We start from the raw sequence: 26,848 nt of genomic DNA, 5'->3' as shown, positions 1-26,848 counted from the left end.
GTTTGAGCAGCCTGCCTAAGAGGACGAGCACGTGTGCATGAGCACAACTGCAAGCATGCAGCAGCGCTGCCTGCACGCACACACGGGAGGAGATGAAGAAGGGTATTAAACTAAGTGTGGGGTAGGGGAATGTCTGTAATTTGCCTGCAAGTTCAAAAGCTGCAGTTAGAGAAATCATCTGTCAGAGAATCTCTTGCAGGAACCTACACACAAAGAAAAACCTCCAAAGACGACACTGTGTGAGAGCATGTGTGAATGAAGGAGGAGGAGAAGCCTGAAGATTGATGTGCAGAAACAGAACAATTGTGAAAGGTGGATAAAATACAGAAACAGTGTTACACAGTCCCTCTAGTCTTCTTAAAAGGCAGAAATCTACCAAGACGTTTGCACAGCATGCGAAACCACCACTTAAGAGTGAAAAATGTGTTTCTCTTGAATAGTTTCTACTCCCTGCAGTTCATTGCTACCCAGGTGGAAACATGCTTCTCTTTAAAACCATAAAGACAGAGACAGCAGACGGTGACCCCAGGCTCCACCTTCCCTTTGTCCAGCTCTCCAGACACATGATGCTCAGCTCCATTACCCACCAGACGGCTGGAGAGTACAAACTCTTCAGTGCAGAGGGCAACGAGCACATTTTCCACTTCTATTCTGCTAGTTGCATCTACATTGTAAAAAAAGACAAACAAATCCTGCTCTCTTTAGAAATCCCTGTGCTTTATATCTGCACTGCTCTTTATTCTCTGATGTGGAAATGGGTTTTTTTGGACTGTTTTTTTTCCGCCCTCCAACAGAGACAGGCCTTTACAAGTATTTTAAATAAGTTGATAAATAATGTACAATATTTTACACATTCCCTGGAAAATGTGTCTGTGAGTCCTGACTGTCTACAGTGAGGGAGAAGTTCGAGTCCCGCTGGCTGTGTTGTTGTCAGAGCTGTGTTTACATGGACGGGACGGCCGGCTTCTCCTCTTGTGTATAAAAGCTGTTTTAGTCAAGGACTAGAGAGAAGAAGAACATACTCACTGATTATTTGCATGTCACCTAAGAGTCTTTAGATCACAGTCACTCTGATTCAATTTACATGCAATGTAAAGCTACAGTACAAGCTAATTAAAGAGTGCTAACATTAGCATGCTAACGCAACAATGCTGGACAGATGTGAGTGCAGCACGAGTAAAGGATAATTCGGTCTGCTTCTTGCACTTAATGGTGCTTAATTACGGTGCGTTTTAATTCAAAACTCCTTCATGAACTCGAGTGGAGGGGGGTTGGAGGTGAGACTCTGGAGCAGGGCGGAGGCTTCAGTATGGAGGAGGCGTGGCCAAACAGCAGTTTGTTTTGGTTTCATGCTGCTCGACTGGATCAAAAAGTCGCACATTCTTCCTTTAAACAACAACAAAAAAGGATTTGTATATGGACTTATTACAGAGCCAATAAAAACCTCATGAGGATAGTTGTGTTGATAGTCACATGCTGCACTGAATGAGAAACGTTGAAGTTTATGTTTTAGTGTTTCACGCAGCGTTTTATATTTAAGGCAGTTGCCTTGACAACACGTGCCCTCCGCCTAATCCATCACTGTGAAAAAGATACAAAACAAGTTCATGAAAGTCCTCCTGCATCGCTCTATGACATTCAGAAGCAGCTCTTCTGTTCTACTGTTACACTTCAGGCCGTACATCATCTGCAGATCATTCACTGAACAAACAGGAATGCTACTTTTCTCTGTTTCATCTCCCCGTGTTCGGGGCAGGTGTCAGCTTGCGGTTACAGAAAATCGGAAATGCATCATCGGTTAAGCAACAGCCTGCTGTTAGTCTGTAGCTGCAAACGTGGACGAACAAACGTTACAAGAGCGCCGTGTTTGCTCCAAAAACTGACGAGAAGCACCTCGACGCACACGCCTCATTTCGTGTTTCGTCCGACTCACAAAGCACGCTCTGCAGCTTCTTATCGAACACAGTTGCCACCACACATGTATGGAGGCCCAGTGTTGATTGAGCAGCTTTACTTTAGTATAAAGCTCTATGTTCTTTTATATTCAGAAGCGTCTGACTGTCTTTAAACAATTAACACAATTATTTAAATGAATCATAATCGACAAGGGACCAAAGAGAGAGTATCATGGTGATATAATAATCTGCTGGAGGCCCATGGTTAAAATAATGCGGGATATGCCAGAGGCAGCTGTGAAGTAGCAAGCTGTCATTTCTCCGTCTGTGACACACCACGACTACTACAGAAACGTGTGATTCACAGCTTTTCATACTGTGACCATGAAAGGCTTTGTCAACATATTTCACTTCCTGAGTTAAAAACATACCTTCGACTATTGTTAAAGCCTCGCACAGATAAAGTGTACAAGAGGACTAATAATGGGAGTCTAAGTTTATTAAAGACTCTTCAGGAAATTGTAAACTAAGAAAAGTGTGAGCTGCAGCTGCATCAAATACAATCTCTGCAGATTCATAAAGTCACATGTGTCCAGTATCAACAGAATAATCAGTTTAACAACGTGACATGAAGTCAGAGATGTTTGGTCGCTCAGGTGAGAACAGGGGTTCAGTGGGAACTTTGGGGCTAAGATCCCCTTTGGTCCAGAGGCTTTACATGTAAAACTGACTTTTGGCACATTTTCTAGGACTGGAGGATGATGGAGCAATGACAGAAAAATACTCTTTCTGGTCAGCGCCAAAATCTCTGCTTCAGTGTCTGGTCTTCAGTCTGCCAAATTGACACTTCTGCAGTAATATCTTAGCAACCCTACATTACACAGTGAAGCTCTGTCAGGGTGTTTTAGAGAAAGGGCCTGCAGCCAAACCAGCAGCCAGGACTTGAGATGAGATGATAATGTGAAGGAACCATCATCTCCAGGTGGTCTCCTCCAAAGACATTCAGCTGGGTCTGTGCTCTGCAGCAGCAAGTGTCACTCACTCACCTGAAGGCTTTCATCCTCCTTCACCAGCTCCTTCTGGGGGAACAGGTCCTTGGCATTGATATACTCCAGGCTGGGAGGCCCCTCTTCACCCTGTCAGACACAAACAAAACACAAAGGTGGTCAGATGAATAACAAGTGTCTTTTTTCAGGTAAACACAGCAGGGTGGGACATCACGTCAAGGTACAAATCAAAAACATGGACTTTGTTTGAGTAGTGGGTGCAGCCTCTGGGTCTGGAAAGTGAAAATAACTTGGAGGAGCCTGAACCTGCTTTTTTCCCCCTAGTGGCCAGAAGGACACGTCTGCACTGGTTACAAAAGATTCAGTTCAATTGAAGTCTATTAGGACTTTCACACCTGCAGAAAACTCGGGAAAAACTCCTGATATCTGCAGGAGGAGCTGCATATGTGAAAGCAAATAGCCGACACTCAGAGTTTCTCCTCCAGCCTCCTCGTATTTATTCTGCAGGAAGTCAGAGTGAGCCGATGTGAGAACGCAGCCGGATATAAACAGGAGAATTCACCTCGAGTGAGTAGGAGGTGATGATTATTACCTGTGATCGCTGCACGACCATGGACCAGGGGTCTCCAACCTTTTTTTGGATGAGAGCTACTTTCAAAAAATAAAACAAGTCCTGGGCTACTTATACTCCCCTTATTTTTGTTGTTTTTTTGCAGTGTATATTAAAAATATTATATGCTTACCTTTAATGGGATTTCTGACACTGCATGTGCATTGTAATCTGGCTAGATAGCTCTAGAGTTGTAGTAAGTAGATACAGTTTGCTATGAGTGAGGTTTTGTTTATGCATCGGGGAAATATTTTTAATTTTCTCTCTTTAATTTTTTTTTAATTTGGATTTGCTTGGTGAGCTACTTTTTAAGGGGCCTGCGAGCTCCCTGTTGGAGACTCCTGCATAGACTGTCTGCACGCCATCTCTACGATCTCCACGCTCTAATAAACCTGCCGCATTCTGTTTCCTGTTCTCCAGTATGTTCTTCTCCACTCTTTAGTTTCGATTGTGATTCTGTTGAACTACACTGACATTGATAGAAAGATAAATATCTTCATTCTCTGCTGCTTCGTACGCTATTTCCACATCAATTCTTTTTACCAGTCTCACCATGGGAGACCTCCCACCCCCACCCCTGTCTGACAGGGATAGTCTCTAGCTGTGAGGTGTATGTGTAATCTTTTTTGTTTCAAATATTTTTATTGAATCTTTCACATGTCATCCATCAAGCAATTTTCCTTCACTTTGTTTTTTGTTTTTTTGATTGAACACAAAGGGAAATAAGAAGACCAGAAATGCAAATAAAAAATAAAATAATAATAATGTGCAAAAGAACCCCCACCCCCCCATTACCCCCAGGAGTGCTACCAGTCAGTGTCTACCATGCAGGTTGTGTTTCAAATCAACCAGATTCAGCCTTTTAGGTAGGAGATTAAGGGGTGCCAAACCTTTTCAAACTCTCCAAGTTTGTCCTGTAGAATGAATCTTATTCTTTCTAAATGCAGAGTGCCTGTCAGCTCAGTTAGCCAGAGTTTTACTGTCGGTACTTCCTTCTTCTTCCAGAACAGAAGAATGAGCTTCTTAGCCGTAAGGAGCCCATAGGATAAGAGATGTTTGTGAGCTACGATCAGCCTCCTTTGCCTTTCTGATAATCCTAAAATAATCAATATTGGATCAGGTTCAATTTCCTCCCCTAATATTTTGGAGAATAATCTAAATATTCCTCTCCAGAAGTTCTGCAAGTTTGGGCACAAACCATAATTGTGGAGTAAGGTTGCCTCTGGTGAACCACATTTGTCACATTGAGGTGAGATTTCAGGAAAGAATCTATGTAGTTGTAATTTTGTATAATGTAATCTATGCAGCACCTTAAATTGTATTAAGTTGTGTCTTGCATTAATTGAGCATTTATGTATGTGTTCAAGACTCCTGTCCCAGGTATCATCTGGTATCTGTACACCCAGTTCAGTTTCCCAATCTGCTTTAATGGTGTTTGTTGTAGTCGGGGCTATATTCTGCAGTGAGTTATACAAGTGAGAGATCACCTTTTCAGACCCAGCAAAATGTTTCAGACAACCATCCAGTTTATCTGGTCCTGCACTCTCAAAGTTGGGATGTGTAATCTTTTTAAAGATAATGTTCCTATTTAGATTAAATCAGGCAATAAAGAGGGGAATGATTAGATCTTGGCAAACTTTCTAAAACCTTATCAACTAGAATAGAGGCCTTGCAATCCACATCAGTCATCACATGACAACTTCTGGCACAGAAGAAGCTAAGATGTCGACAGCCATATTGCCAAAAGCAAGTCCACAAACCACTAGATGTTGTCACGTTGGCAAGGTCAAATTCCAATATGCACGATTAAAGAAATAACCATTTACAGACCTTTAACAATACAGTTTATTATGAACAGCTTTAAAGAAGATCAGAAAGGCCAATATGTACCTAATTATCTTTAAAACAAACGCCATAGAACAGGATTTTGTGCGTGTTTTTGTATTGGGCATTATCGGGGGGGGGGAGTGTTTGAGCTGTGCTGCATGCCAGATGGAATATCAAAGTCACCATCAGCTAACTCACAGACGTCACGTATGAGATTAAAAATTGACCATGAGAGATCCAAAAGTCTCAGCAAATAGGGAGCAGATGACCTTGCCTCGGGTCAATGAGACAGACTACTTTAGAAACGTGTTCTGCTCCATTCTCAGCAGCCTTTCTCTTCGCTTGATCAACAACAATGCTGAAGGAAGAATGTGCTTTGGTCCGGTGCAGCTTGTTGGTGAAGGTGCAGATAATAATCAGCACTTTGCATCAGATACCAAAGACTGTAGACTTTGTGCATGTATGCTACAGTTCTGTGCACTCAGACTATATATAGCATTTCACACACTTGACAAGTTTTTCATGAGTCATGCACTGACAATGACTTCTTCCAATAAATGCTTCAGGACCATTTTTACTGTTTCTAAGGGTGCTCGTCAATGCAACATTTCGATCAAGCTATAATGGATGTTTGGCTAAATTTAGATTAAACCTCAACAAGCGGAGACGAGAGCGAGAGAGAGACAAAGGTGCAGTAGACCTCGTCCCGGCTGCTTACAGCTCCAGCTCTCCTCTCACACTCAGCTCCATGCAGGCAGGGCAAACTTCACCGTTGTTACTCCAGTACCCTCGACTGTTTTGTCTTTACTTAAAGTGCATTAAGTCGAATAAAATCCTTTCAAAGGTTATTATAAGGAATGAAATTACATACTAAGTGGAAACACCATAAGAACTATAAGAAAGCGACAAAGCAAATAGTGTTCAGGTTTACTTACAAATTATAATTTCAATTTTAAATCACGTTTGAAATTTCTAATTAAAAGGCTGAGACTTTTATTTAGAATTTTATACTGTCTTAAGCTGAGAGTACTTTACTTGCTGTGTGCTTTTATTTTGAAATACAGTAAGGCCCTTCTAATAGATAGAAGGTTAGGACACAAAGTTAAGCACAGAAACAGGAAGTGGTTATGGATCCCAAAGTGAGGTCAAACAGCTCAAAGGAACGGTAACAAAGGTCAATGTGTGATGTCATCAGGTGGACATGACTTTGGACTGGTCAGCTGAGCTGTCTGGAAGTTTGTTAAAGTGAAATGAGACATTCAAAGATGCAGCAGTGTCCTTCTTTTACATCTCTAAGACTACAAGGACACACTGAGGACCACTATCTACGATGAGCCTGAAGGGACAAAATAGCACAAGAGGAATCAGGATTACTTTCGGACCTTTACTGAGGACGACAGAAGTCAAGTTCAAGTTATTATATATCAGAATAACTTCCGTCCTTTACTTGTTTCTTTAACATTTATATTAAATCGCTGACAAGGTTTTCTTTCATGTTCTAATGTGCTGTCGTGTATGGCGGTAGAAGTCTTTTTTCATTTATGTTGTTATGCTCTCGCTGAAAGGCGAATTCCCTGAGGGTAATAAAGGTTTCATTCATTCAAGTGATTCCACACATGCACACTCAGCCTCTGTTGTTTCAGGAACAACCAAGCTATCTTTAGGAGGATGCCGGTTTAACTTCTTGCTGCCTGAACATTATCGAGTCATAGTTTGAATCCCCGTCTGACAGGAGCCTCTCTATGTAGAGTTTGCATGTTCGTTCTGTGCTTCCTCCCACAGTCCAAAGACACACTTGTTAGGTTCATTAGTGACTCTAAATTGCTTGGAGGCTGGTTGTCTGTCTCTACACGTCAGACCTGTGATTGACAGTCCAGGTGGTGACGCTGCCTCTCGCCAATGACTGGGATTGGCTCCAGGCCGCGTTTATGTCTCCATAGATCTGAAACGTTTACGCTTGATTTAGTTTAAGTCAGTTCTTTAAATATGAAAACAGAAAAAGAGTCCTGAAAGTGGAGATGAGGGATTATTATTACTGGAGTATATCCACTGACTCTGGTAGGTCTCCTAATAAAAGAGTTGTTTCTTTAACAACAACCTTTGAAACAAAATGTCATATTATTGCAGGAAAAGCCTTTCATGTCCAACTGTGGAGACCTCCTGCCACGTTTACAATCATTGCATCTGTCATCCAAAAGGTCCAAGCCAGTGATTATACCCTATGATAAGCATGCCACCCATTGAGCTATCTGGTAACAGATGGAGATCCCACAGTGGCAACCCCTCCTCCACGAGTCACCACTGTGCCAGTATGTGATTTCAAAGGCGTCGAGATCATAGGAACTGGACTGACCAAAACATCATTTATCAGCTTCTGTCACACAGACGGTTTTTTAAAAGAAGATAAACTGTCTAACTCTGAAAATGCAAAGAAGGACACATTTGACAGTAGTGTGTCTAATTACAATGTGTTGAAAAGTGGTCATTTTCATTTATTTTATTGGAATCAAATTGGGGTTTAACCTACAGAGGTGCCCTCAATGTCTAGCTGTTATCAAACAAAGGTTAGTCAGATTTATTGAACTGAAAATGTTCAGAAAGAAAATATGTTAGTTGACACATTCGGCTGATCCCAATTCTAAAACTGTCATATAGCATTACAATGCTTGATTTCCCACAGGCAAAGTCTGAGATCATAAGGTAAACGTAAGTTAAAGTAATCCCAGGATGTGACTGCAGAGGGCGCTAGACTGCTTGTTCTACAAATCACGCATTAGTTCCCAGAAATGAAACCAAGAATTTCACCAGACTGCTTCAAGCCTCTATGTAGGCGAGCAGACGTAATCAAACTAGTGCGGGTGCTAACATTCCCAACTGGACTTTTTACACACTCACACATACAACCAAACAAACAAACCAACACAGTTACTCTCCCACTATGTTGACGGACAGAGACGCCAAAATGAACTACACTGTAAATAAAATGATGATCGCAGAGAAACGTCGAGGAAATGTTCGCCTTTCAAGGACATCGTTTGCTTGTGACAGCCGTAACAGAGCGTTTTTGCGTTGTCATGTAGACAGAGGTTTTTTAAACTGAGCAGGTGTGGACGGTGGAGAAAACCTTCATGTGGACTAGACCTCAGATCGATAAGGATTTTTTGAGCTGCTCTATAGGCTTCACAGACTCATCACTTGAAAGGTGAACATGAGGAGAAGGTGGGGTCTTTAAGCCTAACTTCAACAAACAGGAAGTTGTGTCAGCAGGACAACCAATGACTTTGCAGATGCCTCCTTGGTCTCCTGAATAATATCAAAGGATATTTTTCACTGTGTTCTGACGCTGACTATTAAGTCAATCGATAATGAAAGTAATCAATAGTCCCCGCCCTAAATCCAAGTCAGGCGGAGACTAAGTGAACAGGTGTCAAGGTGTGAGTTTGTGTTGGAGGGAACAAGAAGTCTGAGCGTAGGAGAGTTTAAAGTCTAGCTGCTACGTCACCACTATAAACTTTAATAGACGTCAGTGCAGGTGACAGACATGGAGGCGGGTGTCAAGGCTGTGTCACAGCGAGGCGCTCCATCGATCAGTGCTGTCTGCTATCTCTGTATGCCACTGCTCCATTTCCTCAGTGACGCCTTTATGTTAATGTGTTTCCATTTTAAGACACATTGAAGGTTTAGATGAGGTGCAAGATTCTCCATAGCATAATGCTGCTTTCAAGTAATGCCAGAGGAATGGGACAAACAGAAACATATCTTTAACTTCCAACTTGGGAGAGTTTTAGGAGTGTTCAAACATGTTCAGCTCAGGATTTAGAGACTTCAAATATCAAATGAAGGTCACAATACTCAACATTAACTAGCTGATAGTTAGTAGCATACTGGCTGTTATTAATTTGTTACTACTTATTGTGCAGCCGTACCTTTAAGTCCTCACAGCTGCTTGTTTATATGGTCATAAAAATATACCAAGTCAGCAGAGTTATCCACTAAATCTCTCTGTGAAACATCACATTTGAACCGTGACCAATACCACATTTTTGGGGCCGATACTGATATCGATATTGAGGAGAGGAAAAAAGCTCACACCAATATTTCGGTGGGTATTTATTTAGAGATCTATGTTCGATCTGTAGAGAAAGACATTTATTATGTTGATCCCTTAAATGCAGTTATCGAACACCTGTGGAAAAGATTAATAATTAAGACGAGATGGTCACTCTGCAGAGTGATGACGCTTGTTGTAATCCATAAAGCGCCCTCTGCTGGTAACACAGAACTGCTAGTGTAATACAATGAAACTCAATTAAATGTTATTTGACTCATGAATAAATCTAGTAATATTGGTGCATATCTGCAATAGAATAAGCCGATACAATCACTTGATATGGTAATATTGGCCAATATTAATCGGACGCACCCAAGTCTTAAGTGTCTTTTAAATTAAAAGATTCTTCAGACGACACTAAGAGCCTATATTTCAGACGAGTTAACCTGTTCTAACTCATCCAAATCCCTCCGCAATGCAGCCTGACTAATCTCTTGACCTTTGACCTGAGTCTGCCTTTGGCATGTGACAGCTGTGCTTCATCAATTTCACTTATTTTCAGCTGAGAATAAGTGGACCATGACAGCAGCCATCGGTCAGATCGGTCCTGGGAGAGTGAGGTCACTGCAGGTTGATCCCTCACACACACTGTTGCTGGGCAGTCTGTACCAGCACAGACACTTTGCTGAGTTTTTTTTTTTTTTTTTTTTTAAGTTTAAGGCATTCCAGACAGTCTTCATAAATACTGGAGAAGTTATGATTATAGAACCTCCTCCTAAGAAATCCATTAGAAATCATCTGAGAGGAAGATTTAATCTTTACACACATCCTAAATCAATAATCCATCCACTCTGTCTGTCCCTAGATGTCTCATTCTGCAGAACTATGTACATTCTTGGCAGCTTTTACTTAATTCTCTTATGGAGCAGTCCTGACATTGCACTCTTCTCACAGGCCTGCCAGAACACAGTGTACCTTAGAACGCACAAATCTGCTGAGTCAAAGTCGTGAAGATGTTGTATTGCTCCATTAATAACAGGCTATATACACAGGCGGATTTATACACATGCATTAGTGCCGAGACTATTTTATAAACATTGGAATGAATGGATAATAAAATGTTTATCCGACAAGTTATTAAGGCAGCTTACAGAGTCTACAAAGGAAAGAAATGCGAGTGAAAAATAGAGTCAGCTGCATTAAAGCACGGCTATCAGTGCAACAGTGTTTTGAAACCTCCTGCTCACAACCTTGATATTATGATTCATAAATCCCTTCGCATGGCAGACCACACTTGATCAAAACAGAGCTTAAAGTCCTGTTGTTACATCTGCAAACAAACCGGCAGAGAGGCGTTTCTGTTTGCTGAAATTTGAATTGTGCATATTGCATTGTGTCCAAAAACACGCAGACAATCAGCTTACAGAAGATTAAAAGGGAAAAGAGAAATGCTCTTACTCTCAAAGATGGAGCACAGCATGTCCTGTGGCCGACACGTTGTTTTTTTTTTTTTTTTGCTTCGTCACTGCTGCGAGCCTGCGCACCCTCCCCCACCTTTGTCCAACCAGAACTCGGGAAGCTGGAGCCGACAGGCATACACATACTTCTCTATCTCTAACACATGTAATAGCTTGATGACATGTACTGACATAACAGATATAATATGAGGTAGCAGCTGGCGAGGCAGCCCCGTTATAGCAGGTGAACACTGTGCATGCACCACGGGTACAAACATGGTTTTAAACTGGCAGTGAATAAAACTACCTTCCAGACATTTACACTCGTACATGAATGGGAAATCAAGAACAAAAACAGGCAGCATGACATCTCAAAGGTGGGCTAGGTGGAGAGACTAAAAAGGCACTGGCACAGTCTTCATGAATAAAGTGTCTGGTTGCCATGGATACAACAACCTCTTTTTTTTTTTTTTTTTTTTCCCCCAGAGGCAGAGTTGCTTTCTCTCCGAAGCTTTTTGGAAACAAATTTTCTGTCTTTACTCATCAGATTATTTACTTAATCTGACCGGGGCTTTTGTCCTCGAGTCAGGCCGATAAGAGGATCTCTACATGAAACAGAGGTGACCTCGGAAGTATGCAGGAAAAAAAATGAAAAAACAACCATGACAAAAGATATTTAAACTGAAAGAGGAGTTAGGCAGGGCAATCTGAGTAATGGGTCAAGATCGAAGATGGCCGAGCGTGACAAATTATTCAAATGTACTTTTTTTCCTTTCCCCCCTGTCTTCTCTCAGACTACGTTAATATTTCATGGATCGCCCTGTTCTAAATGATCATTCCTGTTTCAGTCTTATAGCCTAGCTCCAATCCAAAAGAGGAGGAAAACAGACACTTCTTTTTCATTACAGGGAAACGTTTGTCTCGCATTAGCAGACCTCCCTATAGAGACGGGTTTAAGCAGCTGGTCTCGTAATAGTTCCACCTCTAATAACTTGACCAGATTGTTGATGTAGGCCTTCTGAAAAATTAGCTAAACAAAACGACAAGAGAAAACTACAGAGGTCTCAAGGCAACAGACTACTTGTGCAGGATCCAAACACTGCATATAAGAAATGGACATTGTCCCCCTGGTGTCACTGACTGCGTTTTTAAAGCCCTTGAGGTAGCTACTCTGGCTGCTTGTTTTGTTCCTGCCAGAAGTGACCACATTTGAAGAGGGACGACGGGCATTCGGACAAAAAGAAGATTAGATGTTAACTGCAAGTAGGACTTGTTTTGTTTATAAAGTCCAGTCTTGAGGTGCAATCATTTTGTTTAATTAAAGTTTTAGGTTACTTGACTCATTTCATACACACATTACATTTCCAATTAGAGTTTAAAGGAGCAATAAGTGACTCTGACACCTCATGTTTAAAATTAGTACTGCAGTCCAGATTCTAAACATTGGAGAGATCTGCCCCCCCCCCCCCCCCCCCCAGAGTCGATGCTTGGGATGTTAACAATTAATCGAGATTGGATTACTTGGTCGTTAAGAATTGGCTTGACCTCATTTCAACACCCTTTTATCAGTGCAATGTGTTGCAATGATGCTGGACCCTTTCCACAAACATCTGAGTTTTTAAACAAACACACAATCAAAGCTGCTTGAGTTGGGAGAAGCGGTGCAGATGGCCATCCTGAACCCAGAGGCTAACGGTACTAGGCATGACAGAGACACACCGTGCAATGTTGTCAGACAATGTGTTGCTGTGGGGAAAAAAAAGACAGCTACATAATAATGTGGTTGCATAACAAGGTTTTTTTTAAGCGCTATTGAATTAACATCATATAGTCGGCCTTAATAACATTTTAAAGGGCAGAATTATCAAAGTTTCATTATGTCAAAGTTTTCATTAATTCCCTTAAAATTATGTTGCTGAGCAAATAAAACTTTTGAGTGATGAAGGGAAACGTTTGTTGAGCCAAAACATTAATGTGTTTAAACAAAAATGTATTTAAGTGATTAGAGCTGAAACGATTCCTCGAATAACTCGAATAATTCGATTACAAAAATTCATCGAGGGATTTTCGCTGCCTCGAGGCTTCGTTAAGTTTATTTTTTTTTTTGCGTCATCAAAACTTTGGTATGAGTATAAAACACGTTTAATGCAGCTGCAGCTACCTGCTCCTCTCTCTGACACACACTCACACGCACGCACGCACGCGGACACGCGAGCGCGGCGTGCCCCTTTTAACTTTTAGTCAGCACACAGTTGATCCGTGATCCAAACGACCCAGTCGGGAACACGTGATCCGGTCAAACGGTCGGCTTTTCTCCGTTCACTCTCTCCGTGTTTGCAGCAAACATAACGATAGCAACGTCCTCTCGCAGTCTCTGTCATAGACACGTCTCTGGTCTCTGTAGTCTGTGAGCGCGCTGAATGCACGCACTGCAGGAGCAGACGGAGATACACTTTTAACAATATACAGGCTGATAATATTAAATGTCTGATGTCTTCAAAGCTAAATCAAGACAGAACTTGTTTGTGGAATAATAATTTAGCAAATATATATTTAAAGTTTCTCAATTTCCTTATCTGACATAATGATTGATTCTGTGATTGATTCAACAGAACATAATGCTTTCTCAATTAAATGTACTGTAACAGATGTGTAGGCTACACAAAACACTATCTGTTATTTCAGCCATTAAAACGTGTTTGGCCTGTATTTTTCATCTACCTGCCGCCTTGACCAGTGAATCAGAAAGTGAATTTGGGACCCTGTCAGTAATATGGTGAGCATCATCAACAGCTGTAGAATGGAGGTGGTTGGCTGTAACAAGCAGGCGTTTCCATGGTAACTGCAAAGAAGCAGGTTTGTAGGGACGACCCAAGACGAGTGAAACCTTAATTAAGCAAAAGTATGATTTATTCGATTACTCGATTAATCGACGGGATATTCGATAGAATACTTGATTACTAAAATATTCGATAGCTGCAGCTCTACAAGTGATTAATCGTTAACTTTACCAGTAGTCGAGGAAGTGAAATGATTAGAATTGGCAACCCTAATGCTCACGCAGGTTTGCAAATGGTGAACACTGAAGCTTCAGTGTTTAGCCAGCTCTGCATCGGTCTGTAAACCTTTCTGCCTTCTAACCTCTCTCCATTTTTAAAAAGCATCTCTAACATTGATCGTAGTTTGAGCAAGTTTCTGCTGGTGGAGCTTATTAGAAACAAGCTGAGGCTTTATAGGTCGGGTACAATCACTTCTATCGAAACCAGTTCGACTGCCCGCTTCCATCACTACAATACATTTCCCATACTCAACATTGTTTTGCACAACTTTAAGCTTTAATGTCATTTGTTTGCGCAAGATTTGGAAACTAATCCTTGTACCGTTGTTATTACGGGCCTGAAGACCAAACTTTCTTTGGAGTAGGCTCTTCTTCCAACATGGTCCTTTAGTAGCCATTCCTGGTGTCAGAGAATTAAACTAAATTAAATGTGTAATGTTAATTCACTGTTGCTGATGTCAGTCAGGCCTGATACAGTTCAGCTTTGTCTAGAGAACAAGGACACCTCTTCCTGATATCTGCAGGGATGTTTGGGAGAACTTGTTGCTCACTCTAGACGTCATAGACTATTCTAGGTGGGTCAATGTGACACGACCCTGATAATGATAATATCTTTTTGAATATATGTAGAGCCTTTGGAAGTGTCTGAGTGTTTGTGCATGACACTAAAACACAAGTGTGATGTTGAATCATGTCTCCTGCAGTATTCAAAGTAAGCCATCTGAGTCTAAGGAGTCTTATTGTGTGGAGTCCAGTCTTGATCATTTCCTTGACGTCCGGTACTGAAGTTTTTTACACTCTTACTTTCAAGCCTTCTCTGCCACTAAGCAGGGAAGTAAAGGGAGAAAGTAAAAATACAACCTCCTCTGTTTCATACTGTTGTGTCTTATTCTCTATGTTGATAGTGTGTCAGTGTCATAACACATTGGCTGTGCACGTTCTGGGACTGTTACTGGTAAGACAAAACCAGACTCATCACAAGTATCAAAAAGGGTTCAGAGGGTTCAGGAAGGTACATACAGTCAAAGCATATACCCAAAAAAGGTTTCTGCCATACTCAAACCCTTAATTTGTTTAGCTCAGCTGGTATAATCAAATCCGAGTCATGGAAAATCTTTCAAACCAATTCAATTAAGCTTTTTATAGTTCCATTTGGTGCAGACAACATACCGCTGAGGGGGATAAACTTGATATATCTGAAATAGAAGGAGCATTAACCAAAGATGTTTTTTTTTCCCCCCATACTTGAATCAAAACAATCGTCATGATGATGAAACTTAAGACACAGAAGCCCACTCCTACAGGACAAGACAGAGCTGAGATCCACTTGAGTAACAAAGGACGGAGATACTAAATTATACAGACGATGACGCAGAAGAGGAACTGCAAACTCAGCAGCAGCAGACACATGAAAGACAGATCATAAATTGTGCAAAGCCTTTTTGGGTCTGGTCATAAAGACGTAAGAAGAGGAGACATGCAGCTGCAGCCTTCATGATCTATCTGATAACTCTATGATTAATGTGGACTGGAGACAAAACCGTATTGTAAAGTGACGTGGCGCTTTCTCAGTATCATCATTGATACGTTTCTAATGCGAGTGTCACTGAGCTGAAATATATTCATTTTACAGGCTGTCTTGATACACAAGGTCTGTATGTCTACCATGTTTAGTACACTACAAGACCACACCAACTGAGACCAAGACATACCTGAGACCAGATTGCTCCAAGACTGAGTCAAGACCAAGACATTTAGGGATCAAGACCAAGGCAGGGCGAGACAGATACAAGACCAAGAGCATATCTATCGGAACAAACTTCCTGTAACACTGGAAAGGTATAAATCAAAATGATGAATGAAAGATAATTGCTCTTTTAGAAAGGTGCGTTTTCCTTTGAATTACGTGGAATCATGATGTGGAAAAATAACCCGTTCACGGTGGTCTTGATGGTCTAATCCAGAGTCCGCCCATTCTGAGACCGAGAAGAGACAGAGTAAAAAAGCTTTCAATTCTGACACAAGACAGACCGATTTTGAGTACTACAACTACTCAATACACTAGGGATGTCCCTGACTACAGATTTACATAGTTGTACCAGATAGGTTGGATTTGTTTAGCGTCGTCTGATGTCGTTAAATTTCGTTTTTGAAGCGCTCATTGATCCATATTCGGATTTTCAAGATACCAGATAAACCACATTAAGCTTCTATACTTGGTAGGAAAGGGTGATGATGAAAGTCTCTCTCTTTCTCACTCATTAAGCCGTTGCTATGGCAACCTTATAACTATATTACAAGAGTATGTTTACAATACAGAATGCCCATCGTTACCGAACCAATCACCACACATCTGTCAGACCACAGACAAACAACCATTTTTACAATCTTTTAACTAAACATTTGAATCTTCACTGAACTCTCTCCATCATAAAATAAAACCAAAAACAGTCCTCCTGCATCGAAAGAGTCCTCGTGATTCAGTCCTCGTAGCCAAAGAAATTCTGAACAGGTGGATAATCTGCTTTCCATCAATAACTCAGGGGTATTTCTTCATATATACAGTAAAGAGATTTATCAAAAATACATGTTTTCGGATTTGCATTTTAAGTATTAATAGGTTGACATTTATACAAAGATAAGAGTTATTTAGAGAAAAGAGACACATCTTTTTTAAATAAGATATTAAAGACCCCCTCAGAGCGTGAATAGAATGATCATTGTGTTTGACTGAGATCGGCAGTGGAAGGAGGCTGATTTGAGACTATTTGGAGTCACAGCTACAATACACTGATCTGATGGTTTTGTCTGGCAGTCTTTGAGCTTTGCAAGAGGCACAGGTCTTCATTTCAGTTAAAAATCCACTCTCTGGTTGAGTTTGAAATCACACTCTCATTCCCTCGTGATCTTTGTAGGGAACTACATAGTGAGCACAATAACAAAACATTTTCAAAGACTACACAGTCGCTAGCCACGTACTCTATTAATTCCTTTTATGAAATCAATTTAATACAAGAACACCAAACTACTGATTCAGAGAAGAGGTTTGTTTGTGTGTTGGGCAGGTGAAGTCACCTGTTGAACAAACTGACTTGTTTTTATAGTCACACAAGAAAAATGGTGCCGTTGTGGGACTCTTGCGTCGTGAAACAATCACTGGGAGTCGGCTTAATGGTTCTTTCAATCATTATTAAGGTGTAACTCGAGATAAAGAGTGACTTATTGTTGGTGCATGAAGCGAAAATGTAAATTTGTCCAACACTCAGGTTTGAGACCACAAATGTGCTAAGCTAATGGCAATCCCATTGGCTTAGCTGTTCTTTGTGCTAAATGCTAATCAACAAATCAACAAGTATTCTTACACATCACAGCAGGTGTATAAGAAGGTATACACCTGTATCAGGGCATGAGCATTTTTATTGCGAGCATGTCTGGAGGCTGAGAAAATAATTCTGCACATTTCACTGCTGTTCTCGTGATGCCACTTTAGAAGCAGACTCACAATAATTAGTTAAAGTTTATGCATTTCATGTCAACCTTTTGAAAGTTACTTTTTGTGTCAAAGAATCGTGACCCAGTTACCACAAGCTTCATTTTGTCTGACAGCAATTTTAAGTTTGGAGAGTCACATCATACTTCAGTGAGTGTAAACACGGGACAGCTGGTTAGTAAATGTGAAAGAATTTTTCGGACTTTGGTTGAAAAACAAACAAAGTGAGCAATTAACAGACCAAGACAGCGGAGCGAAGGGTCAGGGTTTAATTTGTGAGCCATTGGCTAATTTTGGCTCCAAGACATCATCCAAACACATCTCCATGTTGTTCTTAAACCATCAACAATTTTTACTTACTGTCTCAAGGTGGAAACTAAAGAAAAACTAGTTCGACATCAGACATTGGCCCTTAAGTCCTGGACACACAAATGCATCTGCTCAATGCAGCGCCTCCTCTGCAGTGAAGACACTTGGCTGGAGCAGTGAGAGCACAATGTGCTCGCTCTCAGCAGCACACACACATTACCTCTCTCCTCGCTGTCAATCAGCACACCGGCAGCTCAGCGGCGATTGATGGGAGTAATAAAAAAAAAAAAGTAGCTTTTTATCATCACATGCACGAGAAAACACCGGAGGGGATTGAATTATATCCATGAGGAGGAGTGTTGGTGACTTACTAATAACCGCAGCGCTCACGTGTGTCAACCAACACCCCCTTCTCCCCCCTCCCCCACTGACTGCGAGTTTAAGAAGGGATGTCTTTTACACCCACACCTAAAAAACATAAACAAAACCAAAAAAACGAAATGAAAGCACTTACAAAGCAGTTGAGCATGGAGCAGGACACCCTTCCTGCGAGGCTCATGTCGAGGAAAGGCAGGGCTGTGCCTGGATGACACACAGCCTACAGAGCAGCAGCACGACCAGAGCACGAGGAGCCGGCATAACCATTCTTCTCCCCGCCAGAGCCTCTCCACCCCTCGGCCACTCTAAAACCCCTCCGCCTGCCTCCCTGCTCCCCCCTCCCACCCTTCTGGATGGTCCCCCTTCTCAAAAGGTGCCGCGGGACAACACGCTAGTCCCAGCTCTCATTCAGGAACGAACCCCGCCACCCCCCACCACTCCCAAAGTAGCACGCTGGAGTCCGCAGACAGCCCCTGTTGCACTGCTCAGAAAGGGAGGATAGTCCATACAGGTTAAAACAGGAGAAGAGGTCCACCCGATCACTTCAAACTGCGGGGAAGGAAAAGAAATGACTGTGGATGAGCCATCAAACTGTAGCAAATGGATGAGAGGAAACTGCAAGAAAAAAGAGCAGGAGAGAAAGAGAGAGGACTGCCGGATGCTAAGCTCCACCCTCTGCATGCACATCCATCCACCTCCCTCTCTCATATTCACATGCGCACATCTCTCCCCCTGTCTCCCTCTCATCCTTGACTCCTCCCCCACTCCCTCCTTGTTCACCCTTCACCGACATCGCATCATAAATACGCTTCCCCCCCAGCAACGAGGTGGTGAAGCCGGCGACCAGAGGATGCTTCGACTGTCATGCATGGATCATCAACCACAGTGGCTATTTTCACAAGCACCAACTGTATGCTAAGCTAGGACAGACACGTACACTAGTCCAGAAGGAAACTCTTACACACAAAAAAAAGACACCCGAGAATGCCCATCGTCAGTACACCGTCACAAAACAGGTGAATTAGCAGCAATGGACCAAACACAGGAGGAGGTAGAGGACAGAGGAGGGAGGGAGGAGAGGGAGTCTATGCGGAGATCTCCAGTGACACAGCATTATACAGACACCTCTGTCTCAGAACGTCTTATTGTCTGAGGAAAGAGCAGAGCATCCTCGCAGTGAACAGAGCGTAGAGCTGCAGCACCTTCCAATGTTACAAACCCAGAGAAGGTCAGTGGATGTTTATGATGTACACGGTGTCCCAGTTATCATACGAGAGGGAGGGGGGGGGGAGACGACACAACTCCCCACCCTCCCCCTTTCCCATACGTCCTCCTCCCTGGCAGAGTCGTGACAGCCATGCGCCTTCAGCTGCATGACCCTGTGTTATGTAATACGTATAACATAGTACACGCTGCATAGGCTGTGTGCAAACCGCAGTACTATCAGTAGTGTCCAGTTTACTCGACTATCATTTTGAAGTAGTAGAGGCTAAATTTAACGGGAGGCTTGTTCCGGGGCTCGGGGGTGTTATTTAGTGTAATAAATAATAAGTTGTATGTTTAGCACATTATATTCAAGGAATGTGGAATTGATTAACATAAGATACAAATTAAGTTAAAATCTAAATACATGGAATCAAGGAAAAAATAAATAATTAACAGTATAAGATTTTTAAGGCCCTGTACCCAAACACGGGCGTTTTGGACGCCGCTCAGTTTGTCAGATATGAGAGCAGTTATCAGGTCAAACCAACTGTCTCTGCATGTTTCTAATAAGCTCCACCAGCAGAAACCTGCTCAAACTAGGATCAATACTGGAGAGAGGTTAGAACACACATCCACTCTAGAGGGGGGGGGGACAGCTCTCTAATGTTTTGAGTTTGCACCTCAGTACTAATTTTAAACACTAGGGGTCAGAGTTACGTACTGCTCCTTTAAGAGAATTGCATTTGGGATTCTTGTAAAGAATCCAATACAGCATGTTTATCTGCGAAACCCTAACATTTCTAATAAAGTATCTTGCGAGAGGTCACATTAAAAGGTGAAGGGGTCTCCGAGTTTAATTTACAGCCAAGAAAAATATATAAAGCCCTATTAATGATAGAAATCACGTATCACAAGGATGCTGTTATGTAACAGCAGCATTTCAGCCCATTACTCAAGCGCATGACTTCGACATATGTTCCCTGCTCATGCATCAGCTGCTGCTTGGGGCACAGCGATGCCCGTCATGTTTCAGTAATAGGTTAAACCTGCGTACATTGACAAAGCATTTTTTATCTCCAAATTCAAAAATGTAACTTTTCTAAGTCATTGTTTGAATTAAATTATTTTATTGAACATCAAAGGAGGTCAGCGATGTGCTGCGGGAGGCATGCTGCATCTCACTCATGTGCAGCATGACTTTCATCTCATCAGGTTAATGGACTCATGCATCTAATGCTATAAAACGCACTTCCATAAATCGAGCAGGGCGTTTTCACGTCACATGGTAAACCTGTGACCTGTGGTTAGATCAATTCCCTCCAGCAAAATGAAGAAGTGAAATAAAGTCTTCTGCAATGCAGCTGAGCATAAACGTTCCAGCTTCTCAAAAACACGCTTACTTTCATGTGTTTGCGTTTGCCTGTGAAGCACTCCTTTGTTCATACAAGTAGAAGGCAAATACTTTGGAAACTCCATCAGCTTATCTGTCCCGGAACAGAAAATCTCTCAAACACCTCAGTCAGTAGTGTTGATTTCATTGGCAGAAGCCCAGCGATTAAGACTTCTCTTACCCCGGACAAGTGCTGCCTCATCAAGTTTGAAACCTTGCGGGCTTCCCCTCCAAGAGAAGGAAGTGAGAATATCAAAAGATTTTTTTAATTTCCTACTCAGAGTTTTAATTTAACCTCTGAACAACTGAGAACATAACTTATGTTGGAGTTTAACAATAAATCTTCAAACGAGTACAGCTCATGCTCGCAAAAAATGTTCCCGTTGATCTGAAGCTAAAAGCTGGAAGGACAACCACAGGAGTCTGAATAATTGCATTGCATTGTTTGATGAGTGGGGTTCACAGTTTGAACACTCATGTTCCTTCTCCCCCATCATCCCCTACCAGCCGGTACAGTCTGCCAAAATGAGCTCCAGATTTGGCCTCTTGTCTTTCAGGTGTTATTTTAGGAAAGGAGGGCACTAACACAAAGTGTCAGCCTACCCGTTGACACACAGATGTAGATATGAGTAAGATATGAGGAATGAGGGTGTGTGCCGAATATGAAGCCTTAAGCTATCCAAATTACAGGAACTACTTCCTGAATTGTCTCTGAGTGCATGTAGTTGTGTTAAAACTAAAATAAAGGCAAACGAGCCTTATCACTGTTCTGCTGTTTGTATTCTCTAAACCAGGGGTTCCCAAACTTTTTCAGCCCACGACGCCCAATATACAGTAATGGTGCTCCAGACTGGGGAGCCCCAAGTGTCGTCCCTGGAGGTGCATAAAACTTGTGACATTGAGCACAGACACATACTATTAGGCCTCTAAAAACCCTGGCATTAGCACATCACGCAATAGCCCAAACACCATCATATTTCTGGAAATATTCAGTAATAGTAATGGGTGAGATGCGCAATTTTAAACCATTTTCCATTTTCAATGGTTTCTGGAAGGAATATTGTGACCTCCCTGGGGTTTTTTGTCCTTTAATGGATAGGATAGCTGAACAGAGTCATGAAACGCTGGGAGGAGTGGAGTAAAGGGCTGAGGTGTTGTATAAATAAAGTCTTGCGATAGTGTTTTTAGATCATGGTAATTTCCTGTCAATATGCAACGTGAAGCTACGAGCTAAAGAGCCCTGACATCAGCCTGCTAACACAACAATGATGGACACAGGTGATTGCAGCTCAAGCCAAGGACAATTTTGTCCTCTGTGTAAACTCAAGAGGAGGGGAGGGGGTTGGAGGTGTGTCGTGTAAGGATATCAGAGGCTTTGGTGTGGAGGAGGTGTGGCCAATCAACAGTTTGTTTTGGTTTCATGCTGGTGCTCAAGGCTTCTTTAAACTGGAGCAGGATTCATCTAAAAAGATGCTTTGTCTCTTTAACTCGCATTCATAGTACAGGCTTCAGGTGTCATCGAATCCAGCAGAAACACAAGTCTTTTCCTGAACACAAACTTCCCATAGTAGTTCAGCCCCTACAAGGCAGTGTTACAGTGCATTGTGGGTACTGAGGGCAGGGTAAAACAACCCAATTGTCCCTGTTTTCATGCTCCTATTATCCAGCTGACAATACGGCAGCATGAGTGAACTCAATACTTCCTGTTTTGCTGCAGAGAAAAAACAACTGAAGGCTGGGAAGCAATTAAGCGCTGCCTCACAAGACGGGATTAAAAGGATCGTGTTACCTGTGGAACAAACGTCTCACAGAAGAAAACCGTTAGATCAACAGCGACTGACAAAGGATGGAAAGATCATTAGCTCTGACCACGCAGTCACTCAAAACTGACCTACTGATAATAAAAAATGCATTTTGTTATGTTGCACAAATGCACCAAATGTGTCGTGTCTCAGATTGCAGCTGAAAAGTGCAATTTATCCTGAAATCTTGCTTTTCTGATCTGCGGTGATCAAGTCGCAGTGAAATGAAAAACGACTAAGGTGTGTCCAGTACACCTGATAGCACGTGCAACATTACCACGTCCATGCAGGCACTTATCAAGAAGAGATCAGTGAAAACATATGAAACCGAGCTTTAACACAGGCCTAACCCAGAAGTATCCGAGGTCTGCGCTCTTATTTAACCTGCCTCGCTGGACACATTATTTCGTCTGTCAGCCCTGCCATCAATTAAGCCCAGAGCTCGAGTGTGTGTGTCCCATAAAAAGGCTGAGAGCTTGGTGGACGGCCAGGGTGGCATTCTGTGCACGCAGTTGACCAGAACCTCGGGACACACATCCTCCTGTTACACTTCCTATTTCTGTCCCATAAAAGCTGCCCACATTAGCTTCAAGAGGAATTCATCACTCATCTGGTCACTGCTTCATCCCTCTTAGAGCACTGGCTGTCCCGGCAGAAGAACATGCACTGTATGCGTGTTCATAGAAGAAAGACATTCAGTGCCCAGAGTTCTGTCAACAAAATAACCGAGTATTGTGCTACTATTACAGCATACAGTCGTTTTCATGTTCTCTGCTAGAGGCCCTATAGTATGCGTGTTTCCAGAGCTGAGAGAGGGAGCGCTTATGTCAGATATACTGTGCACACTCATCATATCACTGTCTACAACATATACACTCAAGAAAAACTGTTTCAAAGAAAGAACAGCTGGTATTGCTCACTTGAACTGTAAGCAGAGTCGTGACCCACTAACAGTCTTACATCATGCCCATTTTATTTGCTATGCTTCAGTGTAATTACAACCCTCAGGCCATGACTGCACCGTCACTTGACAAAACACTGCTTGTCTTCAAATGTACGACTAATTCTCACACTGACGTCTCTGTGCAGCACATCAGTTTCATGCTTTGTATTAAAACTATGTTAAAAATGCATCATCCCTATTACATAAGTAAACTCAAATTTAAATACAAGAAATAAGAACTGTAGTCTTAGTTGTTGCCGGGGAGTGTAATAGTGGACAGCATCCACTAGAGGGCAGATAATCAGACAGATCACAGGTCAACACTGCAGGTAGCAGAGCACAGCAGGACATCTTCGTCACTAGTTTCACTAGATCACACGAACATTAAAAACTCAGCTCTGCATTCAGTTAGCGGGGCAGCTCAGACGGTAGGGACCTGGGTTGGGAACCAGAGGGTCGCTGGTTCAAGTCCTGGTACTGGCCCTGGTAAAGAAGTTGGTCTGGCTGCTGGAGAGGTGACAGCTCACTTCCAGAGTACTGCTGAGGTACTCTTGAGCAAGACATTGAACCCTTGACATCTCTGGTGCGCTACCTGTGTAGCAGCCTCACTCTGACATCTCTCCACTAATGTATGTCCACAGGTGCTATTTGTGCAGGTGTGTAAATCAGGGCCGGTGTGCGTCTCTCAATAACAGAGTGTAAACCAGATGTTCCCCTTTATGGCTTCATAAAGAATGTAAAGGATGACAGAAATCATCATTAAGTGTGTCTTGCTCATGAACACATGCATTTTATAATTTGAAATAGCACATGTTGCTCTGATCTTGTTCTTGTGAATATTATGTAAACAGTGATGTGCAGAATGGAGAGTAGTGGAGGAGACACATGTGGCAGGGAGCTACATCAAAGACTTCACATCTGTTATTTGTCAGAACACTTTCAATGATGCTGCAGCGCCTTCCTGAATGAAACAAAACAATTCACTGAAGGTCGATATTGTGCTGAGGAGACTCAACTTCTGGAGTGAAGAAAGATGCTGCCTGAGGATGAACAACCAGTTGTTTTAGCTAATGCAAAGATTACATGATCCGTCACGTTCAAAAAACATGTTAGAACCTGAGAGCAAGCTGAAGCTTCAGCAGCTGAACCGTATTTTACTGTAATAGAATTTCTCTCTCTTTTCTAAATTTGTACATCATCCAAAAAAAACTGAAGCAGAAATATTCTTATTTGAACTTCAAGGAAAAACAAAGGTCACATATTCTCCTTCTCTTCAACAATTTTAAATAAATCTCAGAGCTCCTCAAAACATGTGTGTGAAGTTTCTTGTTCTAAATCCGCTCTGATCCTGTATTTGATCATGTCTATAAATCCCTCTATTTCAGCCCTGATCAGAACAGGCTGTTTCTGTGTCTGTAGCTTTAAATATGTAAAAGAGCTGTGTCTGACCTCGCCCCCTCTCTGGAAGGGCTCAGGTTTTCTCGCTCCATGTCCTATTGTATACGGTGAGAAGGCAGACTCAGAGAGCAGAACAAACACCTCGCTATGGGAGTGTCACCCACCTGGGGGAGGGGCTACTGCCCTTTGTAATGTCATGAAGGGAAAATCTCAAAAAGGCCTGTTTGATCACACATTTTCTGAAAAGAGGAGCAGGCTACAGACGGAGAGGCTGGACTTTTCTCATCATTGGTTTGTAGACAGACTAGGGACATGTTAATGTTAGAGAAACATGGAGATGGAGAAGTGGATTTTGCATAATATGTAACCTTAACAGTATTTTTTGTGATCCTGGAGAAGGCCCTCTGTCAGTGAATCAGTCATACCTATCAGTATGTTGTTTGCAAGCCAAAACATACGAAGGCTTAAATTTCTATAAACTGAAGCATAAACAAATGATGATGAACAAAAGGGACCATAATAGGACAACAGATATTTAAAAAATAAAAAGCCATGCAGCTCTAAGCCACATGTGTGATTTATTAGAAAAAAAGTGACAAAAGTTTTTGTAGCATGTTGCAACACCCTGCTCTGTGTAACAGCCTGTGGGAGTGTTGTGCCATTTCCTGTGTGAGCGTGAAACAGACCCAACTTGCCATCTTATGAGAAAGCATGAAGGGAGCTCAGAGGGGCATCCAGATAATCTACAGCAGCATATGCAAACACACCAGAACCCCTCCCCTGTAATGTGATTGGCTCACCATGCTGCCTGCCGGTGCTGTAGACAGTCGGAAAGGGCGCTCCTCGTCAGATCCCTCCCTCTCCTCCAGTCTACTGGGCTCTGCTGTGCCAGCAATGGTTCCTGCAAACACAAAAACACACTCTCTTTAGGCATGGCGTGTGCATGTGTGCGTGTGTGTGTGGGCGGCTTTGGAGTGTTTGTGATTGCGTAAATGGAAGGAGGCCAAAGACAAGTCTTCCTTGGTCTTAAGTGCAGCAAGAGGAGCAAAATCTGACACAGAAATCTAAGTTTTTAAGGGGTTTAGATTTTTATTTGTTATTAAACCCAACGATACCTTAGCAAAATCATTATCACAAGAGCACTGTTTTCACATTCAGAGAGATAGTTAAACTGGCTGCCTAGTTCAAGAAGAAGCCGCCTGCATTCTCAAATGAGGTCAAGTCAGTGTAAACACGCTCCACGCATGCATGTGGCTGCAGACAGGCATGCAGCCACATGCATGAAGTCGACTCACCTAACCTGACCTGACGAGAGCAACTTGCAGGAAATGTAAACTCGACATTCTCTGAGAGATTATCTGCAGCCCAACAAGATATCTTCTGGCCAAGTTTACGGCTGACTTGGACAAAGTTTACAACTTTTCTCCACACCCATATACACCCACGGGTGCTGCCAGTCAGGTGGATAAGATCAATTTATAACAAACGGAAGAGGAGGAGGATCAATCATATGTGAACGATGTTGTGCATTCCTAAAGTGGCTGAACATATGAAAAAGCAAAAAAATCACATATTTAGCATATGAAAGTAACTTTGCACAGCGTTCTCTCGTCCTGTGGAGTCAGGACGCTCGTTGTGAGTTTACTATACAGAGAATTTAAACAAACAGGACGCCAGACTAAACACAAAGTGTTCCCTTTCCTGTGTTTAGGAACAGAACTATCTACTACACATTGATTACAAGGAAACAACTTGATTTAGGACTGAAGTTCACTGTCCCACTTTCCTCCACTAGTTTTTTTTTTTGTTCCAGACACACCCCCTTTTGCACACGCTCCAAGAGAAATAAATAAAGGAAAAGCTACTCCTCTCGACTCACAAAATGTAACTCGACGTCTCTCACCTGAACAGAGTGCTGCAGAAGCTGCAAACTTTTTCCTTCAACCTTTTAAAGTGAATTTAAAGTCAGAGCCTTGCTAAGTGGTTGCAGTCTCCGTCTCCCAAACACTCTGGTTGTAATCCAGAGT

General features: G+C 42.2%; 1 protein-coding gene across 6 annotated transcripts in view; it reads right to left on the bottom strand.

Moving 5' to 3' along the window:
* Positions 1-26,848, bottom strand: part of mtmr4 (myotubularin related protein 4) — a 50,137-nt gene that overhangs the window by 19,528 nt on the left and 3,761 nt on the right. For 3 of the 6 annotated variants that reach the window (XM_079355942.1, XM_079355943.1, XM_079355944.1), the window contains exons 2-3: positions 25,622-25,722; positions 2,942-3,031 (exon numbers count right to left, since the gene is read on the bottom strand). In XM_079355942.1, the coding sequence (XP_079212068.1) occupies positions 2,942-3,031; positions 25,622-25,624 (93 nt within the window). In that variant the 5' untranslated portion in view covers positions 25,625-25,722. Of the gene's footprint in view, positions 1-2,941; positions 3,032-18,218; positions 18,788-25,621; positions 25,723-26,724; positions 26,832-26,848 lie in introns of those variants that run through there. The other 3 variants (XM_079355945.1, XM_079355940.1, XM_079355941.1) reach the window with 3 other exon arrangements.

This window comes from Symphodus melops (assembly GCF_947650265.1).
Source record: "Symphodus melops genome assembly, chromosome: 11".
NCBI classification, from domain to species: domain Eukaryota; kingdom Metazoa; phylum Chordata; class Actinopteri; order Labriformes; family Labridae; genus Symphodus; species Symphodus melops.
This window is presented reverse-complemented; position numbering and strand designations above follow the sequence as displayed.